This window comes from Corythoichthys intestinalis, chromosome 13, assembly GCF_030265065.1.
Source record: "Corythoichthys intestinalis isolate RoL2023-P3 chromosome 13, ASM3026506v1, whole genome shotgun sequence".
Lineage (NCBI taxonomy): Eukaryota > Metazoa > Chordata > Actinopteri > Syngnathiformes > Syngnathidae > Corythoichthys > Corythoichthys intestinalis.
Genome location: NC_080407.1, coordinates 3,633,350 through 3,660,983, shown reverse-complemented (window position 1 = coordinate 3,660,983; position 27,634 = coordinate 3,633,350). Strand labels below are relative to the sequence as shown.

At 41.6% G+C, this 27,634-nt stretch overlaps 1 protein-coding gene and 1 long non-coding RNA gene across 3 annotated transcripts in view; one reads left to right on the top strand and one right to left on the bottom strand.

The window, feature by feature from the left end:
• Nucleotides 1-2,749: 2,749 nt before the first annotated feature.
• The window catches only part of chrm2a (cholinergic receptor, muscarinic 2a), an 85,943-nt gene continuing 61,058 nt past the window's right edge, over nt 2,750-27,634 (bottom strand). For both annotated transcript variants that reach the window (XM_057854120.1, XM_057854121.1), the window contains exon 4: nt 2,750-7,224. In XM_057854120.1, the coding sequence (XP_057710103.1) occupies nt 5,664-7,181 (1,518 nt within the window). In that variant the 5' untranslated portion in view covers nt 7,182-7,224 and the 3' untranslated portion in view covers nt 2,750-5,663. The remainder of the gene's footprint in view (nt 7,225-27,634) is intronic.
• Nucleotides 2,758-27,634, top strand: part of LOC130927969 (uncharacterized) — an 88,923-nt gene continuing 64,046 nt past the window's right edge. The window contains exons 1-3 of the long non-coding RNA XR_009066560.1: nt 2,758-2,869; nt 3,160-3,202; nt 23,855-23,903. This is a non-coding gene — a long non-coding RNA (uncharacterized LOC130927969). The remainder of the gene's footprint in view (nt 2,870-3,159; nt 3,203-23,854; nt 23,904-27,634) is intronic.

Below are 27,634 nucleotides of genomic sequence, written 5' to 3'. Positions count from 1 at the left end.
TAACACCGCATCTAGCTTTTTGTAGATGTGCTGCAAACGCTAACGAATCTATATTGCATCTAGTCCTATATAAATGATATCTACCGAAACATTATGTGGATGTACTTTGCAGCAGCTTTTCGGCAGCAGTCAGGTATGTTGTTGTGTTTTTTTTTTTTTATCTCGTGCCCTGAGTTGAGCTAGAGCCGTGAGTTGAGCATTGGCTTTACCCGAGGGGCCAGGTAATGAGAAGCATGATGTTTAGCTACTCTAGCTTCGGTCCTCATTGCGTCCCGAAGACCGCGCGGCGCGCTGCCTGTGTTGTACTTCCGCTTTACTTCGCATATTTCAATAATCGGAATTTGGATGTTTGTGAATCGTTCTCGAATCTTCCACGGCCGAATCGCGAATAATCTAAGAATCGGAAATTTTGCACACCTCTACTGCTGACCAATTTATTAAGTCTGTGTGCAGGCCAGACGTTATTGATTTTATGACAGAGGCTGGGGCCGGATGAAATTTGACCACGGGCCGCATTTGGCCCCCAGGCCGGAGTTTGGACATGTCTGGCCTACGCGATACAATTTCTCCTGCTTTGGGAGAAAACGCAAAGCCAAGTGGGCTCGACGCATGCGCTGAGACATCGGTATGGCACTACCCATCGCTACTGTGTGCTCCAAGAAGGCATGAAGAGAGATACAAAGACAAATTTACCCCTTTTATAAGTGTAATAATTTTGCTCCTGTCATCATGAGCATGAATTATTGAAATTTGGTGAAAATATTTGACGTTCTAGCTGTAATTATTACATTTATGATTTATCAAACCTTCTCCTACACTTATTATTATTAAAAGGAAATTCTTATTTTTTGTCACTTTCCCCCTCATTTAAAAAAAATCAAATAAAATGTTTTTTTTTGGGGGGGGGGGGGGGGGTTGTGCTCCAATTCTCTTGGTGGCAGCATACAACTGACTCACACAATGAGACGCCATTGAGACATCCACCCATAAAACACTAATATGACCTCCTAGCAGGGGTGAAAGTGGGCCAGAACGGTCAGGAACGCAGTTCCGGTATAAGATTCAGGGTCGGAATGCTGTTCCGGTACACAGTGCTTTGATTCTGAAAATAATCCGTTTCGCACCAAAATTGATCATTTATTTTATTCCACGGACGGCATGGAGGTTTCCGCAGCTGCTGCAGTTATGAATCTGACGATGATGAGTCACGTCAATGTGTGAATGCATGCAGCAAAGCAAAATGCCTGGACTCATTTATCTGTTCAATTGGCATTGACATGTGATCAGCAGAGATAGTTAGCTCTGATTGGTTCAAATGTGCATGTTTTCTGGAACAGCAAAAAAAAAAAAACGGTTGTTGAATTGATGCGACAAAAAAAGGGGAGGAGGCTTATTTATCACATTTAGTTTTATTTGCTCTAATGGGGAGGTTCAGAACATCTTAGCTGTCAATGTGCACTTTGGACTTAAATTTGTTCATTTATGTAAGGCTACTTATTCATTTCCTTATGATTTGAAAAAGTCATTGTTTGCACGATCTTCTAAATATATTCCATTTCACTCTGCGTAATATGAGTCATTTGTACTTATTTTTCTGAATGTATGTTTCTTATAACTTTATTATTATTTTAAAAAAGTAAATGTTGAAATTAACTTCAATGTTAATATACATCCTTAGTTCTTAAATAGTTAAAATTGAGATTTTGCATTTAGTATGTGAGGAAATGAGGGAAAATAAAAAATTAGGAGATGGAGGTTGGGGTTAGAGGCGTGCAAAATTTCCGATTCTTAGATTATTCGCGATTCGGCCATGGAAGATTCGAGAACGATTCACAAACATCCAAATTCCGATCATTGAATTATACCAGGTAAAGCGGAAATAAAACGTAGTCCGCGCGGTCTTCGGGACGCACTGAGGAACGGACCGAGAGTAAATATTATGTGCAGCTAACGCCGCTAGTTAAAAAGAAACAATAATACCTGACTGCGGCCGTCAGCCGCTACAAACAGCGTCCAGTTGCTAGTTGCTACAAACATACGGCAACATAGGGCTATGGTAGATATCACATATATCTAGACTAGATGTGCAATGACAGACTTTCCCACGCTAGTAAACAGGCGCCATCTTAAAGCAGTAGACTTCTCTAGAAGGCTCTGTTGTAGAGAACCTAATTACTTTTTATCTGAAATACCCCTAAATCGGCAAAATCTTGACTTGAATCTATCTTTAAATGATGAAACAATTTTAAAACTTTCACATGTCGGAAGTAGACATGAGGGAAATTATGGACTAACGGTCGCAATTTTAACGACTAACGGTTGATTCACAACATTAAATTAATTGAATGTAGTTTAAAGCTGTTGATACAGAATGGGGACTTGAGTATTTTATTTACTGTTTTTAACCGGTAACTTGATACCAAAATAGTAGTTTGGTTTATTTTGTCTGAGAGGATTTTTGAACAATTTTGGAACAAATATACAAAACATTATTAAAAAAAAAAAAAAAAACGGGGGCATCAATAATCGATTTATAATCGAATCGGAGTCTCTGAATCGTAATCGAATCGTTAGGTGCCCAAAGATTCCCACCTCTAGTTGGGGTTATTGCTGTTTTTGTTAACTTTTATTTTGCAAATCGTTGAAAAAAAACAATTTTGAATGAAAATCAGTTTTTGTATGTGTTATAGAAGTAACTGTGCTAAAACAGTTTTCTTTGCATTTCAGTAGTTTGAGAGGTTTGACCCCCCCCCCCCCCCCCCCCCAAAAAAAAAGGAAAAATAAATCAACAAAATTTCTGGCTCCGTGGCGACCTTCATGTAGGGGAGTTCCGGCAAGAAATTCTAGCCACTTTCACCCCTGCCTCCTGGTAAGTGAAATAATATTGCTCTTTGAATAGCTTAATCGCATTTCATTTACTGTCATATGATCAGAAAATATGTGCTGTCCAAATGTACATGTCATCTGAGCTGCAATTATGAGCTGTCCTTCATGTATGAAACTATTGAAGTGAATAAAACATAAAATGATGCAGTTACTTCCACTGACGAGCATTCTTGCGCTCTAGCTGAGCGTCTAATGGGCCAATTTTGATTGTAAAATGCTAATGTGTATGTTAATGTGCTCATTTCCCACCCATGACCACACTCTTCAAATCAGCCCGGCGGCCAGTGTGCATCCAAGAAGGACTTTCGGTGTGAAGGTATGTACACATAATGCTAATGTGAATGTATTACATTATAGACGAGAATGTAGCCCTTTTTAAATCACGAGCCGATGAGGCTGCGATCTGAAGTCAACTCCACACTTGGAGCGCAAAACCACACATCAGCACTCACACAACATACATTGATCCACGCACTCTAAAACAAACATTAATAAGCTCTGAGCTCCAGCTACCAGTTAGATGTTGCCGAGATTCCTAATGTGACAGTGCGCGAAAAAAATGTTATTGTCTGCCGTCAGCAAAAAACTATTACGTCGAAAAGTGCTGAGTGAGCAAAACGTAGGGACGAACAATCCATTTTTGTTGTCCAATTTTTCTGGACTAATAGGAAAAAAACTAAAAGTGACAGGTCCCAAAATTTGTCAGGTGAGTGGGTTTTAGTCGTGTTTTGAAAACAGTGGATCCAGTTTGAATATTTCGGGTGGCCAAAATATCCGTGGAAAAGATTCCAGGTGAAGACAAAGTATGGAGCTGCTTTGTACAGTTATCTACAAGTAAGTGTTGTCACTGAACCTAAAACACGTTTGGTTTGTAAATCCAGGCAGCCCTGTTGTCCCATTGTGGAGCTCTGATGTTGAAGTCTGTCCTGTAGTTGCGGGACGCTACTACTATTAGCTAGAGTACTTCCAGGTGGCAGAACGCGAGTAGTCACTCATCCGATTATTTCCACAAAAGATATGTATGAAATAGGGGTGTAACGGTACACAAAAATCTCGGTTCGGTACGTACCTCTGTTTTGAGGTCACGGTTCGGTTCATTTTCGGTACAGTAAGAAAACAAAATGCAAAATATAAATGTGCTAGTTTATGACACACTTTTGTGCTTTCAACAATAGGACCAGTAGCCTATACAAAGCTAGAATTCTGCTCAAAAAGTAGTGGGTATTTAAAGATAATAATCCAACAACAATTTGCTTTTCAGACCCCGCGTATTGGTCAGCTTTCTTTCTGAAAGAAAGAAGAAAAAAGAAGTCCTGTGCTAAAGAGAAAAGCTAAATTTAATTGTGTAAGCAGGATCTGTGTATTATTCTTATTATTTAATTACAGGTGTTTTAGCTCATTTCAATTTATTTTATTGAAATGGGCTATTATTTATTTTACTGTGTGTTTGTATTTTACAAATGTGATGTAGTATTCATTTATATTGTATATTTTGTTGTTTTGTTTGTATTGTATTGTTTTGTTGTGGTAGGAGGGTTTTGTAGTGAACACGGGGCCGTGCTGGTTGTTATTATAGCAGAGAAGACAGCAGTAAATCAAAGAAGACAAGTCAACTGTGCCCCGATCTACCACTCAAGAGATTTGATGGACTCAAAAAGTGGGTTACGATTGCATATTAGTTTGAAAATCGACCGGATCCACCGTATTTTTACATGAGTGACTTCCGATCTGCCCAGTCTGCTAGCTAGTAGTATTGACGCAGGAGGGCCGTGTCTCGCGTCAAATAATAAACTCTGCCGTTGTTTTCGCGTGCATCGCGTTGAGCCGCTTCTGGGACGCAACACGCGGCCGCACTGCGACTGGTGTGCATTCACTGATTAACTTCAACGGCCGCGTTTCTGGTGGCGGCCACGTTGTTGGCCCGTTGACGTTTCTTACTGTCCTACCATGTTGGTCCTCATTATAGTAGGGAAGGCGGACTAAATATAATCTACACAAAGAAACTGAAACCCGATCGACTCACAGCCTCGAAAAGTAAGGGTTACATTACGTCAGAAACTCGTTCGGTACGCCCCCGTTCCGAACCGAACGTCAAGTACCAAAACGGTTCAATACGAATACATGTACCGTTACACCCTTAGTATGAAACAAATTTGCTGAATCGTCTTTAACTGATTTTGCGAAAGACAACCTGCTGAATTTCACGATCCAGTTCTGGTTTGAAGAACAACAAAGAAACTGTAACCCGATCGACTCACAGCCTCGAAAAGTAAGGGTTACATTCCGTCAGAAACTCGTTCGGTACACCCCCGTTCCGAACCGAACGCCAAGTACCGAAACGGTTCAATACGAATACGTGTGCCGTTACACCCTTAGTATGAAACAAATTTGTTGAATCGTCTTTAACTGATTTTGCGAAAGACAACCTGCTGAATTTCACGATCCAGTTCAGGATTGAAGAACAACTGCTACAGAAATGGAACGCTCAAGCGATTGTAGTCTTCTTAGTTATATAAATAGGCTGTTTACTATCGACGCACAGATTTGTAAGTCAAACGGTAGCAGTCTACAAAAGGCTTGGCTTATTTACAAATTATGGTTGTATGCTTGAGGATTCATTCACTTTGACCAATGGTGTGTTGACTACTGGTGCCATCGGGAATCGCTTGAGCTTTTGCCACCCAGAAGTACGTGTGACTTTGAGGAGAGATGCTCGGTTGAGAGAAACGGAAGTAGTAGGACGGACGGTCATTCGGACAAAACATCTGCACCAATGTCTACCTGGCAGACCGAATGTTCTTGTACTGGCAGAGCAGCAGGTGCTTAAATGTCTTTTTGAAGGTGACGTTGCAGAGAGCGTAGCAGGCGGGGTTAATGGTGCTGTTGATGTAGCATAGCCAGTAGCCTAGCGTCCACACCGTGTTGGGGATGCAGCTAGAGCAAAAAGTGTTGATCAGCACCATCACGTTGTAAGGTGTCCACGTTGCTACAAAAGCCACCAGGATGGCCATGATGGTGCGCGTCACCTTCTTTTCACGTGACGGGGCCGCCTTCTTCTTCTTGTTAGGCGGTTGCTTGGTCATCTTCACGATCTTGCGGGCCACGTGGTTCTGTCGCTCGGTGGCGGGCACGATCTCCACCGTGGCGTTGGACGGTGTGTAGCAGTCCCCTTTGGGGGGTTTCGCTTTGATCTTGATGCAGGTCAGCTTGGATACGCCCGCCTTGGCGCGCTGGCGGGGGAGCGGTCGGCCGGGGTCGGCGGCCGAGTTGGTTGCAGACGGCGGCGTTTCCTCATCTTTCACGTTGGATGCGGCCACACTGCCCGAGGTGGAGTCGTTAGAGCTCTCCTTCTCCTCGCCGGCAGCGCCGATCTCCCTGGCCGCATCGTCGCCCTCGGTTTCGCCCTCGGCCGTGGTTGAGGTAGGCGCTTTGCCATTCTGCATCCTGCCGTCGTGCTGGTTGGCGCCGTCCTGGTTGCTGCAGTCCTCCGTGTTCTGGCTCAGGGAAGCCGCTCTGTTCTCGGCCGGTATGTTGTTGTTGTTCGGTTTGTTGTTCCTGCGCTTGGCAGGTGACAGCGGCTCGGCATTGCCTCCCGACGGCTTGCGATTATCCTTCTTGACACGGCTCTTGCTCGCTCTTGAGATTTGCCAGTAGAGCTGAATCATGATGATTACGGGCAAGTAAAAGGCGGCGATGGCGGTGCCAAAAGTGACTGCTGCGTTTGAGAAGAACTGAATGTAGCACTCCCTTTCTGGCACAGTCCGCCCGCCCACGATGAATTGCCAAAAGAGAATAGCCGGCGCCCACAGGATGAAGGACAGGACCCAGGCAGCGGCGATCATCATGCCTGCCATCTTGGTGGTCCTTTTAACAGGGTAGCTGAGGGGCTTTGTCACACAGAAGTACCTGTCAAAGCTTATGATGAGCAAATTCATGACTGAAGCGTTGCTGGCCACGTAGTCCAGTGCCAGCCACAAGTCGCAAACCACCGGTCCCAGAGGCCAGTACCCGATGACGATGTAGACCGTGTACAAGTTCATTGAGCAGAGTCCTATAATGAGGTCGGCGCATGCCAAGCTGAAGAGGAAATAGTTGTTGACGGTCTGCAGGTTCCTGTTGACCTTTATAGAGAGCATGACCAGGATGTTGCCGATGACAGTGACCAGGCTAAGGGAGCCAGCAACTAGCACGATGAAGACCACCTCCACCGTCTTGTAGGAGCTCTCACGCTCCTCTTCCGCATCGGTGTCATTGCCCTCCGAGGCGTTCCAGTAGGTGAAATTCAGCGCATCCATGTCATCGGCTCCTCTTCGTCGACGCCTCCTACTCGCGCGGAACCTGCGGAGGAGCACAAAAGAGAATTTTTGATGAAAAAGATTTTTCTACCCTTTGAAAGGAAAAGTGCTGTCACGTTAGCGTATTAATATTCTCGCGAACCGACATGTCTTCTAAACATCTGTTTGATAACCTCGGGGGGAACAATTGTAGAGGCATTGTAATGTCGCATTATTGAATTGCGCTGTCAAGCTGCCTACAAATCTTGAGAATGTGTTCAGAAATATGACATTTGGATTATTTAAAGTGAATAGATTCTCACTTTTGGGGGGAAAATAAAAAACAAATTTGGACAGGATCTAACTTTGTGGACTTAAATTGTGTGTAGGGCTGTCCCAACGACTAATTTTCTCCCGATTAGACAGCCGACTATTTTTACGATTAGTCGACTAATCTTATAATTTTTTTTTTTTTTTTAAACTAATTTAGCAATGAAATTTTTGTTGACGCTTATCAATTCACAAAAACATTTTGGAACACTTAAATTTTTTATTAAAGTACGAATAAACAGATAAATATAACAATAATAAATCACAAATGAACAATGACTTCAAATGCTGATAGAATTAACTTGTGCAAAAGAATGGAATGTAAACAGATTCAGAACACTGACTTCACCTTTCCAACATGATGATTCAAAACAATTCTTAGAAAAATACCTAGCATTAATATTATAGTATAGTGTAGTTCTATAAATAATAGTATTATAATAATTATTCATTGCCAATCAGAATTTTCATAAAGGGTGTCATTTTAAAGGTATTCTTAGTGTAGAATCTGAAGTATATTTGATTAACTCCAGAAATCGTTATTTATATAACGAACATGAGATGCTTTTATTTTGAAATGTTCACCGGAAGTACGTTCGCTAAACCGCTAATTTAAGCTTTACATTTATGTCATTGCATGTGGTGTCGGTAATAGATTTTTTTTTCATTTTGCAAATGCTGTTAAGCAGCGATTTTTCATGTTTGAAGTGTCACCTTTTAACTCCCAAGTTTTGGAGAAGGCTGCCTGTTTTATAGAGAACACCGGCTAAAGTAGGTCGTCTTTTTTCCCCATTCACCTCAATGTAGCAATGCTAACATATATAGTGTTTAATATAGATGTGTTTTCTTATTTTGTATGTCTGAACTTTAATTCTACAGCGTGTTGATGAGAGAACTGAACTGAAAAGAACTGGAGTCTCATATGCCATCAGCACGCACGCACAAATGTACGCAGGCGCGCGCAACGATATGACGCAGACGTGAAAATGACCGCCCTCATTTTTATTTACCATGCGATAAATGGACTCATTGCATATCGCGACAGGCTTAGCAACTACAATAAAACATGTCATTAGTTAGTTAGATGGACTTACAATCTCCTGTCGTTATCATTCACGGCCGACGTGCAGCCAAGCTTGGCATTGAAGAGACAGGACGCAACAGTGTACCCTCCTTTGTTTCTTTAAAAATAAGTCAATGTTTTGGACTCTGGTGCGCTTTTTTTTGGCTTTGTGCCGCTTTCCCCGCTTGCATACCAAGCGTCCGACATTCTGAACTTTCCACGCATATATTTTTTTAACCCTTCATTAACCGTCGACGGGATGTTGTGCTCGTCGACGGATTTACGTCATCGATGACGTCGACTATGTCGACTAGTCGGGACAGCTCTAATTGTGTGTCATGCGCATTTTTGACAAATTTCATGCTGTCAAGTGAAACTCACTGGCTGAATTTTCAAAATATACTTTGGGTTAGTACAAAAATCCTCTGGCCCTAATTAGTACAATGAGTGACGTAAGTAGTTATGCTGTATTAGAGTACGCAGTTGTGAACATTCACTTATCTGCTGTGCCAGAAATCCCCATTGGTTGCATTGGGGCATGGAGCTAAGCTGCCCTAATCCCCATAAAATGTTTAACACTGGCGATTTACGCCGGAGAAGCGCAACAATACAAACGGGACACACTTGTTTCCCGCCCAGTGGATTAGCGCGGCAGTGCTGATGGTCCCGCGGGTGTTTGCTCTTTGTCCTCTCCCTAAGCCGTGATGCACCTGAGAGCTCGGACACTCGCGCGAGAGTCCAAACAAATCCATCTGGCATCACTGTGGACACATCCCCACCTCACTTTGACAGGCTGCAACATCTCTGCAGGTCCCCGAGGTGCCTGAATGGAAAGACTTTTTTTTTTTCCTCCCCCTCCTTTCCGTTGACATGCTGAGCGAGTGGTCGCCTGGGGAGATCCACGGTGATTTATCTTAGCGTGGCTATCAATCATTAGGATCCCCTGATGTGCGTCCGCCCCGACCTCATCAAAACGCTGATGCCAATGATCGCAGTCTTTGACTGATGAACATAAGGCTAGTGCCAGCTTCCTTTCAGGCCGACATACCTCACACGGATGCCTAAATGGCTTCTTTTGTCTCAGGTATTAGCCTGCTGGACGCCGCCAGCGAATAAATGAGCTTTCCGTATTGTTCCTTGTTCCGATCTGCAGTTTGCTCACCAGAGCCGAAAATTGCTTATGCCCTTTGGGGAGCACAAAAAGGCCAACGCGCCACCTTTACCCCTCCCTACCATGTTCTGTGCTTGAAACAGGTGAGCGGAGAGCCTTGCCTTTTTAATTTGAAACCGCTTTTCCAGGTCAGCGCTTTTTGCTGGCAACAGGTGGCACTTGATGCCCCCATCGAGCACACCTTGTGATTTGCGGCCGTGGCAGATGTGCATTCCGGGTTCACGCTTTACATTGCCGATCCCACATAAATCCCTTAGGCATACGTGCCCCGCCATCCCTAGCGTTTGCATTTCCATCATTGGCAGCGCTCTCCATCAAGAGTTAGGCCGGCGTTTATTTGCCATTTGCAGACGTGCATGACCAGAATGCTAAAGCTATGATTGTGGCTGCACAGCTGGGGCGTGGAGAAGATTGGTTGGGTCGATGCACTCAAGATTTCTCTCTCCACAAATCACCCGCATAAGAAAGCGGATAAAGGAATAGATTTAAATTGAATTGACATATATTGGTCGATTTACAGTAAACAGCAAGTCATTGAGAACATCTATTAAACATGCAGACAACAGGATCTTCTGCAACAGATGTGAATACCACACCGTCAGTAGTCAGCCAATGTATACAGCTAAAATCCCGATTGTTGCTTTAGGGATGGTTCAACTAAACAATGCATGTTATGAGAGCAGATTACTCATTTCCTTTTCCCTGTTTTTACAAAATCCACCATCAAAAAGGCCAAAGTTTCAGACACTTGACCCTTGATGTTTACAACTTTGAAACATTTCCGCATAAAAGCCACACACATAACTTGGATTCCAATCATTACTGCAAGTTTTACGCTGTGGGACAGAAGTGGTCTCCTACTTTACCCATCATGCAAGAAAACCTTTTCGGTATAGATGTCCCGATCGATCGGGTCCGATCACGTCATTTTCAAAGTCTCGGAATCGGCAAAAAAATATCGGCCATGCCTTTTTTTAATATATATATATATATATTTTAATCAAATCGTTTTCTAATTGTATTTAACGTTACAGTCATAATATGTTACACTCATCCAGTCTTTAGGCTTAAGGTAGGGTGATCAAATTTATCCCAATAATGGCGGTAATTAATTTTTTAAAAAATGTATCACGTTAAAATATTTAACGCAATCAATGCATGCGCTGCACGACCCACTCACGCATTGTCGCGCTCAATCTGGAATGGCGCCGTTTTACCTAAATTGAGAGATAAAAGGCAGTGTAAATTGAGTAGAGTGAAGTTTGGCAGCCTTTGGAGCCTTCTTTTAATTGGCTAAAGCCTTACAATCCTTGCCTGGCTCTGCCAGACTGTTCTCCCTGTATTTTTCAAACACTGAGAGTATAGTCTGGGAACCAGCCCATTAACGGCCTCTCGAGCAGGTACAAAATCAATCAACAAATCAGATTCGTTTATTTGCGTGACGTGTTCTTAACGAGCAACGTCACTCTTGCGCGTCGAAAGTCGTCTCCACTACAACACAGATGGTGAACGGGGGAGCCGAGAATATGTTCCAATCCACGGTAAAATCGGTTTTAAATTACCAAAAACACATCGACACGAGTCAATGACAACAGTCTGTCTCGCACTAGCCATGTTGAATAAACTCCGCTCTCTTCGTATGTTTACTTTCACGCGCAAGTCCCTCGTCCTTCCCTCGTCATTTTACTAACATCACATCTGCCCGTCGCTGATTGGTCCACTCCACTGTCTGTTTGCTGTGGCTTGCTCCGCCCTGGAAATTGTACCTGCGTGAATGGTGGCCAGACTCAATAGCTGGAACTGCGGTGAGTCTGGTGTACCAGGCAATTACAATCCCGCTTCCTACGATTAAACATATCATGGGAAACAGTGTGGGGAAGCAAGGAAGCAATTGATCTTTTTCTTAACACCTTGTGTTATTTCCCATCGCAGAGAAGATTTATCAATTGGTAGCACTACGCACAGTCATGGTTCCACTACCCATCATGCTTTTGGGCATGGCTACAGTATCATTTACTGAAAGCTCAACAAATACACTAGATGGCAATATTTAGTCACAATATACAAAGTCACAAGTCTATCCGTGGATCCCTCTCACAGAAAGAATGTTAATATTGTAAATGCCATCTTGAGGATTTATTGTCATAATAAACAAATACAGTACTTATGTACTGTATGTTGAATGTATATATTCGTCCGAGTTTTATTCATTTTTTTTCCTAATTCATTGCCAAAATGTATATGATTGGGAAAAATTATCGGGACTGATTGGAATTGAATCGGGAGCAAAAAAAAAGCAATCGGATCGGGAAATATCGGGATCGGCAGATACTCAAACTAAAACGATCGGGACCGGATCGGAAGAAAAAAAACATGATCGGAAAAACCCTACTTTTCGGGCAACGTTTATCTTGTTACCGGAGTTGTAACTGAAGAGATTTGTGCTTCAGTTGCCTTGTTGTTTGACTTTTTCAGTTTGGGATCATCTCTATAAACCATTACCTTGGAGTATTATAGTTCAGAGTACTGTAATGGACTTTTACCCTATCAGAAAGCTCAGGAAAAGCACATTTTAGACGTATAAAGGCTTGTCTCCTCTCAAGGGTTTTGCTTCTCTAGCCCTGACACTTCGCTTTTACATACCTGCACTTTTTCAGCACTTTATCACTTTTCTGTGGATTAAGCCTCAGTGATAAAAATTGGACTCCCACAATGGAGCTACTGTATTTCTACATTGGCTGCAGAAAGGTTTTCAAGCCTAACAAGTGTGATTAATCGTATTTGGCACTAGTAGCATTGTGTGTACTTTCTATCAGAGGCAGGGTTCTTTAAGGTCGGCTGTTGTTGTATCGCAAATCTGCTAATATCTAATTTCAAGAGCTCAAGTTTGCCAAAGGACTTCTTGCCAAAGGTGTCAAACATATCTCCTGTAAGCAGGACATAAGTGGGGAATCAAATCCTGACAGGTGTTGTATTATCCCGCCACTAATCTCTCGGCGGGGGGGGATAAACGAGAGGCGGGTTCGGGAACGTTGCCTAAGTGGATGCTGTCACAACGCGGCTTGACTTGACGTTCCGTCGGTCAAGGATTAACATTCCGTCGGCTTTATTTCCAGCGGGCGCATTGGCACGGACGCTGATGGCCACTCGTGATTGACGGTGGCACGGCGCGTTTGCGTCTGACACTTTGTCACCGTCTACTGCCTGTTATTCGATGAAGAAGGTGCACTCTGCCTCGCTTCTTCTCATCTTCAGGCCCGCCGCCGTTAAGATGGAGAACTGTAAATAGCACAAACTGTCCAAGGGCAACGTTTGCTTTGCTTCTTTATCGCTTTGCTGTGAATCACAGGAGGACGTGTGGGGGATGGCAGGCCAAACGCAGAAACAATGAAGTGGAACAAATCCAACAGGCACCCACTTTATCTCGTCCCCCCGCCGCCACCGCTACCGTGCCTGCCTTTTCTCTGTCATCGCTATCAGCCGCTATCTTAATGAGCACCGGCTTTCCATCGAGGGCGAGTCCCGGCCAGCCAGCCAGCTGGAGCGATGCGCAAGGCATTCAGTGCACAAATGGAAGAGCCGAGCAACGCCATTAGGAATATTTAGATTGACACCGGCCTGTCAAGAGAACATCATGGGGCTTGTTAAACAAGATGTTGCAAATGTGCCTTTGTTTTTTTGTTTTTTTAATCACGCACGCAGTTTCATTTTTCCAAAGTAAATAACAAACTGAGGTACCTACACATGAATGCTTTGGCGCAATCCTCTGCTCGGTCAATCTTTTTTTTTGTATTTCACTGGCGGAATTGATTTGACCAACGCTTAAAATTGATATCTGAGAATTGCTATTAGCTTAATGCCCAGTTGCTATCTTCTGCAACAAGTTCAGTCAGGCTCAGTTATTTTTGGTTGCCTCAAAACAGGCTATAATGACCACAGCACAGACCTTAGCATTTGTTTGGCACAGATCTAAAACCAAACGGCAACAGAACAAGCACTCTTGAAAACATGCACCCGGGACAGGCTTTAGCTGAAACCCCAGAAGGGGCACAATAGCGTAGAGCCTCTTCGTGGTCGACTATCTCTGTAATGAGCCAGCTCATCGGCATGCACGCGAGCCGGAGAAGCAGGTGAGTCCCAAAGGCGGCGTACAATCTAGCAAGGGCGCGCGCTAACGGCTTTCCTGGGAAATGATCGTAACGGGCGGCAACGATAGGAAGATGCATTATACGGATGCATTATGATGGCATTCCTAGGCTAGCAGAGGCTCCGTTTCCTCAGAGTTCATCGAAGCAGAGACAAAGCCTGCGCGAGCCAGGAGATGACAACAATCAACCGAAGCGTGTTGTTTGGAAATGAACACAGCATATGGACCTAATGTTCATTTGCTCCCTTGTCTCTGAGACAACCAGGGACAGGTAGTCACGTACGTTTGCTAAGTAAGCACCGTAGGTTTTTTTCCGAAGACAACTTCAAAATTTTGGCAAGCGCTGATGCTCAGCTTAAGTTTCCAAGCGAGCGTCCTTGAGCCGCGTCGTAAATAACTCTCTCGGTCCGACTTGCACAACCAAAAGAGGAGACGTCTCATGAGCCGCTACAATCTGTTGGAAAAAGTTTGTGTTATTTGTAGCCTGAGGGTCGCTATTAACAGCTGCCGTGTCTCACTGATATCTGATCAACTTTAATAAGACGCTAAAGCTCCCCGTTGAGGTGGAATGGAAGCAAATTGCTGCAGGTGAGGCAGCCGAGCCCATCCCCTCCCGCATTACACATCTTCTCTAGAGAAGCTATTATCTTTCGATGTATGGAAATGTGCTAATTAAAGGCAAATCAGAGGAGGATTCTTGAGAGAGTTATTACTGTGAGATTACATTTTTAAATTACATATACAAGACGGCCCATCTTCATCTTCTTCTTATCCGTTTGTTTTCAAATGATGACAGATTTTTCTATGGGAGGTCGGAGGGAGGCGAGGGTGCCTTTGCCATTGACGGAGGTCGGAAGCGACACTGTCATTTTTCACAGATGGTGCAAAGCGGTCGCAATATCCAGAGCGTTGATAGAGGGCATCGTTTTTATGACTCTTTTTATGATTCTTGGAACACTGCAGGATGTACACTGTTAATTCCCCAGCCAGTTTGAGAAGTGTGCTCTTTTGACACACTGGCCCCCCTGCGGGTTCCCCCGGGAATGTCTGAGTCATTAACTTTGATCACACGATCACAGCTTGTTTCTCGCACGTGTTAAATCCAATCTACTTCCTGCTGAAATAGTACTACGATTTTAAACCAAATAGAAAAAGGACATTTAGTTCCATAGTGGGTATATTTTTGTTGTAATATTTAAATTCAAAGCCGGTCCATATGTCAACCATTAACAAGCTTCACCTTGCTTTCATTTCTTTGAGAATCTATATTGGCCAAAGACGTTTGTACATTTGTTCTAGAACCTTTTTGGTGCAATTTCAGGATTTAGAGTGCCTGTGTCACGTCAAAGCCAAGCCCTCTCTTTGGGTTGGACTTCCTTGGACATAGTAACCAGGAACCAGACTACCAGAGTTGCGTTCGTGTTTTATCAAAAAATCGCTAAAATGGTTCAAACCTGTCATGCTGTGTGGTGTACAAATAGCCGTTTGTCGTAATGTAGTACCCATGAGTTTCCGAACGCGAGAAAAAGAGCTGGACTACTACTAGTAAAGTTCGTCTGTGCTAAGAGGGCTAATTTTGCAGACACTGCCTCCGGCACGGTTTTGTTTGGTGCGCATTTTACACCTGAAAGCTATTCGAACTATGGACAAATGAAATCAGGTTTTGCTAAGAAATTGCTGCTGAAAACTGATGCGGTGCCCACCATACACGCGCAGCCACCTAAATGTCCCGAGATATCAAGAAAGAGGACGATGACTGGCTCTGATGAGACCACCCCACCACCCCAGGCTAACCAAAGGAGAGGAGTAGCCAAGCTCGAAATGGCCAGTACTCTTTTATAATAAAAAACACATCACACATTGGATATAGGACTTGACACATGTATAAATTATCGCTCGTAAAATATATAGAACAAATCCTCTAATCCCATTCATATTTGTGTCTGTTGGCAGAGCGAAAACCTATGATAGCACAATCAACGATAATTATTCTATACATTATTTTGCGGCCACGGTGTATCAGCTTCACAAAAAGAAATGCAAAACAAGCCATTCGGTGTTTCCCACATGATCTGTTGCCGGTGTTTCATCAGTGTGATTGCTCCCCTCAATGATCCTTTCATTAGGCTGCATTGGCTTTCGTTTGGGCTCAAATTGATAACCCAAAACACCAAAGAAAGGTTCATAACTCTCCTCGTCACCATTAGAAGAACGTTTGTTACGTTGGATTCGTCGCGACAACTAGAAACAATATTGTCCGCCACCATCGCCGCCATTGTTTCCTTGTTGTGACGTCATGCACCCAATATGCCAGATTTCCGGGATCTCGGGCGCCGGTCGTTTTAGCTTGAAAATCGATCCAAATTTCTATCATTTTCTTGGTGTTGCGATGTGTGTAATTACACGAAGTGGCATGATATGAATCCAAAAGGCATGCGTTCATGGATAAATGATGGAATATTAGCATTTCCCCAGGTGTTGTAATACCCTTTAAGGATTTTGTGACAACTCCAAAAGAACCAATTGAGAACCAAACTACAAGAGTGACAAAATATCATTTGGTACTGCGAAACGTTTTGAAGCAATCTAATTGAATTTATTTCCATGGTAATAAATACCCAAGAGGAGGACTTGAACAGTGACCAAATATTTGTTTCAGTTGATCTCGATACCCTTCTGGGTAGCTATATAAATGTTTTTACTAAAGTGCCCACCTGTCAGCTACGAACGAGCACCTCTCGTTAGGTTTTATGTCCTCCAACCAGCTATCCACAGAAGCACCACTCAAGACAAAACTCTATGACCTTGGTGTTGTCTTTTGGCTCACCGCACACTCAATGAGACATTATCCAGACTTTGTACCTTCAAGTGGAAAGAAGCCAAAAAAGATAAAAAAAAATAGCCTCACTCCCAGGGGGTGGTCTCTCCTTAGCAAATATACAGCCGAATTCTCTGGAGGGAACACAAAGCCCTTGGGCATGGACAACAACACACTGGAGGTTGTTGATAGGCGGGAAGAATGCCTGGTGCTCTGTCTAAATATTTATGTTGTATCTCAGCAGGCATCTGTTTAAGACCGTTCCCCCCAGTGGCCAGGTACCCTTGAGACAAGGGTGGATAGAGGGAGGGAAGAAACGGTGCTAGGAAATGAATGCAAATCTGTAATTATATCTCAGCAACTGAAGATCGCCATCGCTTTCATTTCCTGCCTCTCGCGCGTCCCAGTGTGACATCGCGGAGTTGTCTGGCGACCAGTCCTTGCACTCTTGATGGGCAATGGACTTTCGCACTAGCACACTTCAGCTTCTTCAATCAGACCGCAATTCAGGAGTTTCCGCAGTTTCTGGTGTTGAAGCGTCATTCTGTTTCATAGAAGCAGCACTCCTTGTGCTGGAATAACAAACTTTTCTGCTCAATCAGTCAATTCCTAAAAATAAAGGCCGCGTTCAGACAAAGCCGCCTTTTGAATTATTACCGTGGAAACCTGGGAAAAAACCAGCGGCTGTGTAATTACGACGTATTCATCCGTCCTCTGAATCTCGCTCCCTCGTGTTCCCGCTTGACAGCTTTATTCTCCGAGACGGGAATACCGCCGGACTCTCTACCTCGTTCAGGCCGACTAATTAGCGTTCACCCAAGCAATCCGCGTCGACGGCGGCGTCAACAAAACGCCTGCGGCCAATTGCATCCTAGCCCGAGGAAACTTGCTGTCGTTTTTGATTTGCCTAATTGGAGAATTTTTACATCATTCACCCTAAAGACAAAATCCATGGTAAAGGCTAACGTTTGACCCAATTTTCCACCAAGATAATATCAGTCATTAACTATAAATAATTCTGTATGTCCTGTTAAAGACAACTGGCCCAGGGCTCGCTGGTATTTTTTTTTCCATAAGTCAGAACCTGTCAACACAAGTTAACGTTGTGTCTTTTACTTCTTAATTTATGCGTCAACTTGGTGGCCGTTGGGAACAATTGAATCATTGAGCATTTCAAGGTTGTAATCTAACAGAAAGGCCTGCTACATAATAAAGTCAATTGAAGCAGCATATCGTTTAGGGCTGCAGCTATCGATTATTTTAGTTGTCGATTAATCGATGAACAAGTTAGACGAATAATTGAGTAATCGGAAAAGGAACATGAAAAATTAAAATACTTGAGCTGAGCCTCAAACGGTATTAAAAATAAATGAGGATCTTTGTACAATAAAAGAAAATTTGGCTAACTTACATGGCAAAAGTCCGCTAGCTTAAATGCTATAAAATGCTAACGTTTTTTTTCTCCAATGCTCATAGCAAATGGTTCAGAATCATATTCCCACAAAAAACGGCAATATACATACAAACTAAATTACGAATGCATTAAAAAACATCAGCCCAAAAAACAGCTTACGTTGGTCTTAACAGGGAGCAGTTGGATTCAGCCATGTGAAATGAGGCAGACCAGAGGGCAATGTATCCACCCTAATCAATAAACTAAATGTAAACACTTTCAAAATAAAACATTACAACGCCACATTAATTAAACGAATACTCGAGGCAACAAAATTTAATTTGAATATTTTTTTCTAATCGAATACTCGAGTTAATCGATTAATCGTTGCAGCACTAATATCGTTATTGTGCGAACCAATGTAGTTTGTGACTGCAGTGTGGATTGTTACTAGAGGTGGGAATCTTTTGGCACCTAACGATTCGATTATAAATTGATTATTGATGCCCCCCCCCCTGCACTTTCAATGTTTTGTACATTACTTTCAAAATTGTTCAAAAATCCTCTCAGGCTAAACCAAACTAATATTTCAGTCTCATGCTAACAGTTTAAAACAGTAAATAAAATACTCTAGTGGTGCAACGAATAATCGATTTAACTCGAGTATTCGATTAGAAAAAAAATATTCGAATTAAATTTTGTTGCTTCGAGAATTCGTTTAATTAAAGTGGCGTTGTAATGGTGGATTTTGAAAGTGTTTACATTCAGTTATATTGATTAGGGTGGATACACTGCCCTCTGGTCTGCCTCTTTTCGCATGGCTGAACAAATGAGCCAACTACTCCCTGTTAAGACCAAAGTAAGCTAAGTTTTTGTTTGAGCTAATGTTTTTTAATGCATTTATAATTTACTTTATAGGTATTTTGCTGTTTTTTGGGGAATATGTGTCTGAAAAATTTGTTAAGAGCATTGTAAGAAAAACTTTAGCATTTTATAGCACTCAAGCTAGCAAAGTTTTTCTATGTAAGTTAGCCAATTGTTTTAAAAAATTTTTTTGAATTTTGCATTTGAATTTTTCATGTTCCTTATCCGATTACTCGATTTTTCGAACTAACTAGTCCATCGATTAATCGACTACTAAAATATTCGATAGCTGCAGCCCTAAAATACTCAAGTCCCACTCTGTATCAGCAGTTTTAAACTACATTCAATTAATTTAATGATGTGAATCAACCGTTAAAGTTGTTAAAATTCTCCTGTTATTCCATAATTTCCCTTCTGTCTACTTTCGACATGTCAAAGTTTTAAAACTGTTTCATCATTTAAAGATGGATTCTACTTAAGATTTTGCCGATTTAGGAGTATTTTAGATAAAAAGTTAATTAGGTTCGCTACAACAGAGCCTTCTAGAGAAGTCAACTGCTTTAAGATGGCAGCTATTAACAACGCGGCAACTACTAAACTGTCATCTTGCATCTAGTTCTTTCTACATTTTCTACCAGCGCCGTCGTCTGTCATTTTGCATCTAGTTCTACATATATGTGATATGTACTATAGCCGTATGTGGTCGTATGTTTGTAGCAACTAGCAACTAGCAACTGGGCGTTGTTTGAAGCAGGTGTCGGCCGCAGTCAGGTATTATTTTTATTTTTTTTATCTAGCGGCATGATTTGAACATGATATTTACTCTCAGTCCGTTCCTCATTGCGTCCCAAAGACTGCGCTGACTGTGTTTTAGGTCTGCTTTACCTGGTATAATTCAGTAATCAGAATTTGGATTTTTGTGAATCGTTCTCGAATCTTCCACACCGAATCGGAAATTTCGCACGCCTCCAATTGTTATAGTGGAAAAATACCTGACACTTAAATGTCTGAATAATCTGCAGTAATATTAGTTGTTTTTTTTTTTTTTTTTTTTGGCAGAAGATGAGGACTAAGCCCTACTGTATTTTGCGGACTATAGGACGTTTTTTTTTTTTTTTTTTTTTTTAATACTAAGATTTGTTCTCAGGTCCAATTTACAGTCCCTGCACTTCACTGAAATCGATTTTTTTTTTCGTTCCTGTCACTTAATCCCAGGCTGGATATGCAATCACAGGCAGGCTCAGCTCAAGTGGCAGCGAACACAACTTCTTTTTCCCCGTTCGCCACAGGTCAAGATGTAGCAATGTCAAGCGTCAAACTAAGGTGCGCTTTGATCTGGCGGCGACCCGGTCTAGACGTCACGAAATTCAAAGCTGCCCCAACGGTACCTCGTTTTGAATAAAAGAACACTGTTGAAATTTGTCCGCGAACGTGATTGAAGTGATGTCAAGCGAGCGGAGACGGTCAGTGTTTGCAGGGTTCTTATCTTGATTGCAAGTGTGCTCAGTAAACAAGACAAAAGGGCCACCAGGATTCACCGGGAGAGCTTATTTGCCGCCAAGTGTGGCCACATAAACACAACGTCAAGTCACAAAGCAAATAGCACCGGTACACTCACACAGAGTCAGTGAGTTTATTATTATTATTTTTTTTTGTAGCTATATTTTACAGGCTCAATTTTTGGATTATGCTGCATGTCAATACGGCGTCTACTTTTAGAACGTAACCTTCACAATTTCTATGGCGGTTTTCTATCCATTCATTTGAAATGTCAGCGCTCCATATTACATCTGCTTTTCTGAGCCTTTTCATTTTTTTTCTCAAAACTCGATTGAGCTAATAGTAAGCATTGTGGAGTGAAAACACTTTAATGTAACCTTAGACTTTTGTGACAAAAAAACAGTCAAACTATAAAATGTCATCATCAAGGGCGTAGATTTGGTCTCAAATTGGTAGGGACGATAGACCAGCATAAACTGCATGTACAATTTTTGCTGGGGACAGGACATTAATAAGACCAAACTGATTGGGTGAATGGGCTACATTTCTCACGAATATCAACCTAATAATTGATAGGCAAAATGATCAATACAAAATAGGTCTGTATTGATTTATGCTAACTTTCATATGTTTGGTTTAGGTGATAAACCGTTTGATTCAAACCTTTGTTTTCAAAAACTACTAAAGAAACATTTTGAAAACCTAAATGTCTGGATTTAATTAACGAATTTAAATTGCAATATTTGAACAAAAAATACATTAACATACACAATAAATGCAGGAATGCAAAAAAAAAAAAAAAAAAAAAAAAAAGCATTTGTCTCGAGACCACTCAACATTGTTTGTCTAAATGAATTAATTTGATATAACTAGGGCTGTCAAACGATAAAATTTTTTAATGGAGTTAATCACAGCTTAAAAATTAATTAATCGTAATGAATCGCAATTCAAACCATCTATAAAATATGCCATATTTTTCTGTAAATTATTGTTGGAATGGAAAGACAAGATGGATATAGACACTCAACATACTGTACATAAGTACTGTATTTGTTTATTATAACAATAAATCCACAAGACGGCATTAACATTAATATTCTTTCTGTGAAAGGGATCCACGGATAGAAAGACTTATAATTCTTAAAAGATAAATGTGAGTACAAGTTATAGTAATTTTGATAGTTTGTATATTGTGACTAAATATTGCCATCTAGTGTATTTGTTGAGCTAAACCTAATGTTTGAATAGAGTATTATTTTGCATAGCTATTTTGACTGGGAATGCCAGATCTCTTTGCATTGAGCGCTTTTTGTGAACATTATTTTATTTTTGAGGGATAGGAATATTATTTTTGTTGTGCTTTCAGTAAATGATACCGTAGCGACTTAAATGTTCTTAACTGCCCAAATGATGATGGGAATTTGAGCAACCATGAGTCACAGTGGTTGCTGCAAATGGTATATCTTCTCTGCGTTAAGCACAATACATGGCGTTAAGAAAAATAAAAATAAATGTCTGCGTTGTTAATTGGCGGTGCTATGCACCGGCGATTCATGTTGGCTCAGTTAATCCAATTTCCTCCTGAAGAAAACGGCGGCGTACATATAAACACCGAGAGGCGTTGGATTGCTTTTTGTTGGTACTTTTATTAACAAAACAAAAGCATGTGGGGGACGCAGCACTTAAGCCTGCGCTAACTAGGGACTTTCTCTACTCTCTCGCTCCCGCTCGACCACTTTCTTCCTCACTGCGCAATCTGACAATGCCGGTCACATTGAAAATAACAGCGGCCCCCTTGGCGGATGCCGGTAACACCTGCGTCCACTCCACTTGCTTGTCTCTGCCCTTAGCTCTCAATATTCTTAGGTTTTGTGTTGGTTTTCTCCTAGTGTGACTTGTCTCTGTGATTGCCCATTGATTTCCCCTGTTGTGCCTTCTCCTAGTGTATCCTGCAATCTGCATCCTACTGTGTTACCCAGCTGTTCCTCGTTGTCTCATTACCCCTTGTCTGCGTGTGTGTATATAAGCACCCAGTTTCTTGTCACTCCTTGTTGCGTCATTGTCGATGTCAGCGTCTATGTCAAGGTCAATCGCCACGTTCATGTCAGCATTTTTCCCCAGTTCCTCATGTTCCTCGTCCTGCTTGGAAAGTAAGTTTATTAGTTAGTCTGACTTTTGTTTGTTAACAGTTTTTGGATCACCACAGCCTTTGTTTTGTACTTTGTGCTTTTTGTTTGAACCTTGCCTTCTTGATCCCCAGTCCTTTTGGTTGTATTTTGTGCTTTTTGTCAGTTATAATTAAAACCTTTTTGAGTTCTCTGCCACCTGCCTTGCATTATTGATTCCCTGCATTTGGGTCCACACAACCTGCCTACCCACGCATTTCCTGACAAATATTCTTCAAACGGCACCATTGTAGTCTATTCGCGGCAATGCTTGAGTGGGTTGTTCTGCGCATGCGTTAATTGTGTTAAATATTTTAACCTGATTAATTTTAAAAATTAATTACCGCCCGTTAACGCGTTAATTTTGACAGCCCTAGATATAACTGAAAAAAAAAAACTTCTTTGTCAGGGAATTACAAAAATAAATAAAAATGGAGCCTTTCTTCAGATAAAACACTACTGCATTTGTCCACAAGTTCAGCCAAACTCAACAGAAACTGAAAGGTCCTTTGGGCTGCTTTAAGGCCACATAAATAAAATAAATATGGCAATTGGGGAGAAGGGAGTAAACCTCGGTTCACTACAGTTTAAGGAGAAAACACATACAGGAGGACACTTCTCTAAGCAGCTTCCTACGCGAGTTTTGCAGGTTAGCAAATTCACACAGTTTAATGTTAAGCTAACTTAGATCTAATTTTCAGTAGCAAAATTTGTGGTGTGTTCCCCACCTCCAGAACATTGACGTCTTTTTACATTATGTACAGTAGCTGCTGGTGCTGTTGGCTGAAAAAAAAAAAATCAAATATCCCTCCTCTTTGATGGGGGGGAGGAGGCGGCATGTTGTCAACATAATGTTTAAGTGATCAACCAATCAAACGTATTTGAAGGGGAAAAATGGACTGGCACATTCAGCAAGTGAAAAGGGGTAAATGCAAGTCTGAACATATTGAAAAAAATTCTCTTACTAATAGTAGGGTCATTTCTACCGTTAATGCATATGGGAATACAATCTAAATGACCTATATAACTGAAGTCATTATATAATGCAAATAAGGTTGCTTAAATATTGGTAAGGACAAATCGATCATCCTAAAAAGTTGCTAGTGTTATGTCCCTTGCGTCCCTATGCAAACCTACGCCCTTGGTCATCATACTCTTTCATGCGTGCGAGGTAGAAGAAAACAGATATTTTTTGGAACTCTTTTCTTGATTTTGATTTGTTTGCTTTTTCTTCTTTTTCAAGCTCCGTCTGATGATTGCTCCATTCCCCCTGCCGAGCGGAGCTAAATGAGGTGTAGTGCCCGCACACACTCACACACCAGCCTAGAGTAAGGGATGGAAATGATGCCACAATTGATTTTAAAGCGACAGTACACATGTCTTTTGTGGGTCATTCAGCGTGTTTCCATAGGAACACAAATGCAGAACACATATGATTTATTTCTATAGGTGGAGCAATGTATGCCATGAGCACTTAAATAATGCTAATGTGGGGTTTCATTATGAACTGCAATTGAGGAGTTGGACATCGACTCGTGATTGAACTCATTTCAATTCATAGCAGAAGAATGAAAGAACCACGTAGTTGGAAATTTTTCAGTGGAAATGTTTAGGGCTGCAGCTATCGATTATTTTAGTAGTCGATTAATCGATGAACTAGATAGCTCGAATAATCGAGTCATCGGATAAGGAACATGAACACTTAAAATACCTGAGCTGAGCCTCAAACGGTATAAAACAAAAAAAAAAAATTTCGGATCTATGTACAACAAAAGAACAATTGCTAACTTACATAGCAATAGTCCGCTAGCTTAAATGCTATAAAACGCTAATGTTTTTTTTTTTTTTTTTTTTTTTTTTTTAAATACAATGGTCTTAACAAATGGTTCAGACACATATTCCCGCAAAACATACCTATAAACTAAAATACAAATGCATTAAAAAAAAACATTAGCTCAAACAAAAAATTATGTTGGTCTTAACACGGAGCAGCTGGATGTTGCCACCCCAATCAATAAAACTAAATGCAAACACTTTCAAAATAAACCATTCCAACGCTACTTTAATTAAACGAATACTCGATGCAGGAAAATTTAATTTGAATCTTTTTTTCTAATCGAATACTCGAGTTAATCGATTAATCGTTGCAGCACTAGAAATGTTTGTCGAATTGAGTACTTCTCAAATAGTGGGGCGCCCCCATGTGACTTTGGGGAACATACATTTTTGCCGTAGTAGAATAAAGTGTCATTGCACCCGCATTCAGTGGGTGGCAGCGGCGCTCTCATTTTCAGAGCATGCTCATTATTTTTGAACCAAGGGGTTGTGTGACAGAAAATAATTGAGAAGCACTGGTCCAATTACGTGTAATTTTAGTTTTCTCACAGAGGATAAAGAATACATGCTTTGTGAAAGTGTTGACATTGTCTCCATTTGTTGCCGCTATTTTGCGTTAATTAAACGACTAAAACTTAATTTCCATATCAATCCCACGTATCAAAACGAAAAAAATACCTTCTCATTGAAATTTTACCATAGCAAATGGAAGGCTTCACATCCCGCCATCGGCACATGGGGGCGCCAAACAGCACTGCCCTATCAGCAACAAGCAGCGCTCCCTCAGTTCCATCCATGCTCTTTCAAAAGGGTTTAAAAAGATCATAAACCTCTTATGAACGGATGACATTTGAGCAGCAACATGGCCGCCTGCCTTGGCACAATGCAGCCTTTCAGATTTCTACGTTACATACGAGGTCGCCGGCCTTTATCGGCGCTACAAATGATCCCGGAGAGCATTAGCATCATTAGTGTGGGGGCGGTGGCTTTGTTGTGCGAGGTGCACTTCTTTCAGGTGAGTCTATTGATCGATTTCAGGCTGCACACGTAGGAGTTTGCATTCTTCGCGCCTCTTGCGTAACCACCGCCGCCACTTTTTTTTTTTTAGCAACAACGTCCTGCGCGGGTGTGAAAAAAGGCTGCTAACGATTAGCGCTAGCCCAGCCAAAACCCAGATTCAAGCACGAGCACAGAAATGTGAGTTTATCATTTTTTTAATTGGCAGTATTCAGTGCCACTGGCAGCGATAGACGACCGTCAAAATGGATTGGACGCCTATCGCTGTCAATGGCAGCCAAGGACTACCCTATTTATTCTTGTCTAAGTCACTCAATCAATGTCAAAGTCTTTTGTTCACAAAAAGCCACCAATCCAGTTAATGGTTTGATGCTGGCTGAAATTAAATCAACCGAGAGAGCCTTTACCGGGGATTCGATTGACGGAATTGGATAAACAGCTGGAGTTTGTCGCGGGACAAAACTATGCCGCCGCAAATCCAATCACTGCCCGGCGTGAATATAAATAATTTTTCTATCCTTTCTAAATCTACGAAGTAAAGCCAGATAGGAGCAATCGCTTATCCGGATCACCACGTACAACCATTTTTCCATCGCCATTGATTCCCGCCGATTAAATTATCGTACGTGCATATTTTTTGCTATTAACGCTAGTCTGAAAAATGGATTTGATCAAAGCGTTTGGACTCCCCGGAGCTTCTGATTTCATTTCTTCAGCCTGCTGCATATCGCGCTGTTTAATAAAGCATAGACCGACAGATTAGATAATAGGAATCCACATTCTGCCTCTGAACTTGTTTGATTCCTGGCAGCTCGATTTTTCACAGAGACCATGGATTTCAAGATAAAACGCATCAATCTTGAAAACAGCATTCGTTTGTAAAACTTCAAAGCCAACCTGTAACGACTATTTATAGGAGTGGGAACGTCTTGGTACCTCACGATATGATACGATTTGCGATACAAAGCTGACGATCATGATGATCTCACGATATGGCGATACAACAATTATCGATACATTGGTCAGGAAATCAACCTAAGATATTCTACAAAACAACTAATAAACAGAAAAACAAGCTTCTGTTCTGAATTGGAATGAGTTTACCACTAGTAGACATCCAATCCATTTGAACTGGGAGGGTGGCAGTAGGGATGTCCCCATCCAGGTTTTTGCACTTCCAAACCGATACCGATATTGTTTTGCACTTCCAATTCGATACCGATACTGGCCGATACCGGCCTATCTGAGCATGTATTAAAGTTTAAAGTTATTCAGCCTCCTTATTTAGTTGTCAGACTCATATTCAAAAGGGTTTTAGTACTCTTGATAACAACTAGCCAGCTGAATTAGGTGAGTTTGAATAACACACAACGGTTGGCAACAAGAAACTGACCTGTTTATTCAGTGACAAACACAAAACATTATAAATAAGAAACAGAAATGGCATAGTCAGTCAGTAAAACGTGCAAATAATATTGTAAACAGTCTTAAAAAAGCAAAATACACAAACAACCTCAGTGGAAAATCCCACCAACCCCCCAAGCTATTAGATGCTTTTAACATTTTAAAACGGTAAATAAAATACTCGTCCCCATTCTGTATCAGCAGCTTTTGAACTACATTCAATTCATTTAATTTTGCGAATCAACTGTTAAAGTTGTTAAAATTGCTCCCGTTATTCCATAATTTCCCCTTCTGTCTACTTTCGACATGTGAAAGTTTTAAAACTGTTTTGAAGATAGATTCAAGTCAAGATTTTGCTGATTTAGGAGTATTTTAGATAAAAAGCTAATTAGGTTCGCTTGGAAGGTTCACAGCAGCTTACGAGGGAAGTCATCTGCTTTAAGATGGCGGCTGTTTACTAACGCATCTAGTTTTCATTACTTCAATGTTGCTAACGCAGTCGAGTCTGTCGTTTTGCATCTAGTTCTATATACATATGATATCTATTATCTCCGGTAAAACAACGTTGACGTAGTTTGTAGTGGCTGTCAGCAGCAGTCAGGTATTCTTGTGTTTTTTATCCAGTGGCATGAGTTGAGCTAAAGCCGTGAGTTGAGCACTGATGTTTACTTTCAGGATGCCATGCGGTCAGTTTCTCATTGAGTCCCAAAGACCGCGCTGTGTATTAGTTCCGCTTTACTTGACATATTTCAATAATCGGAATTTG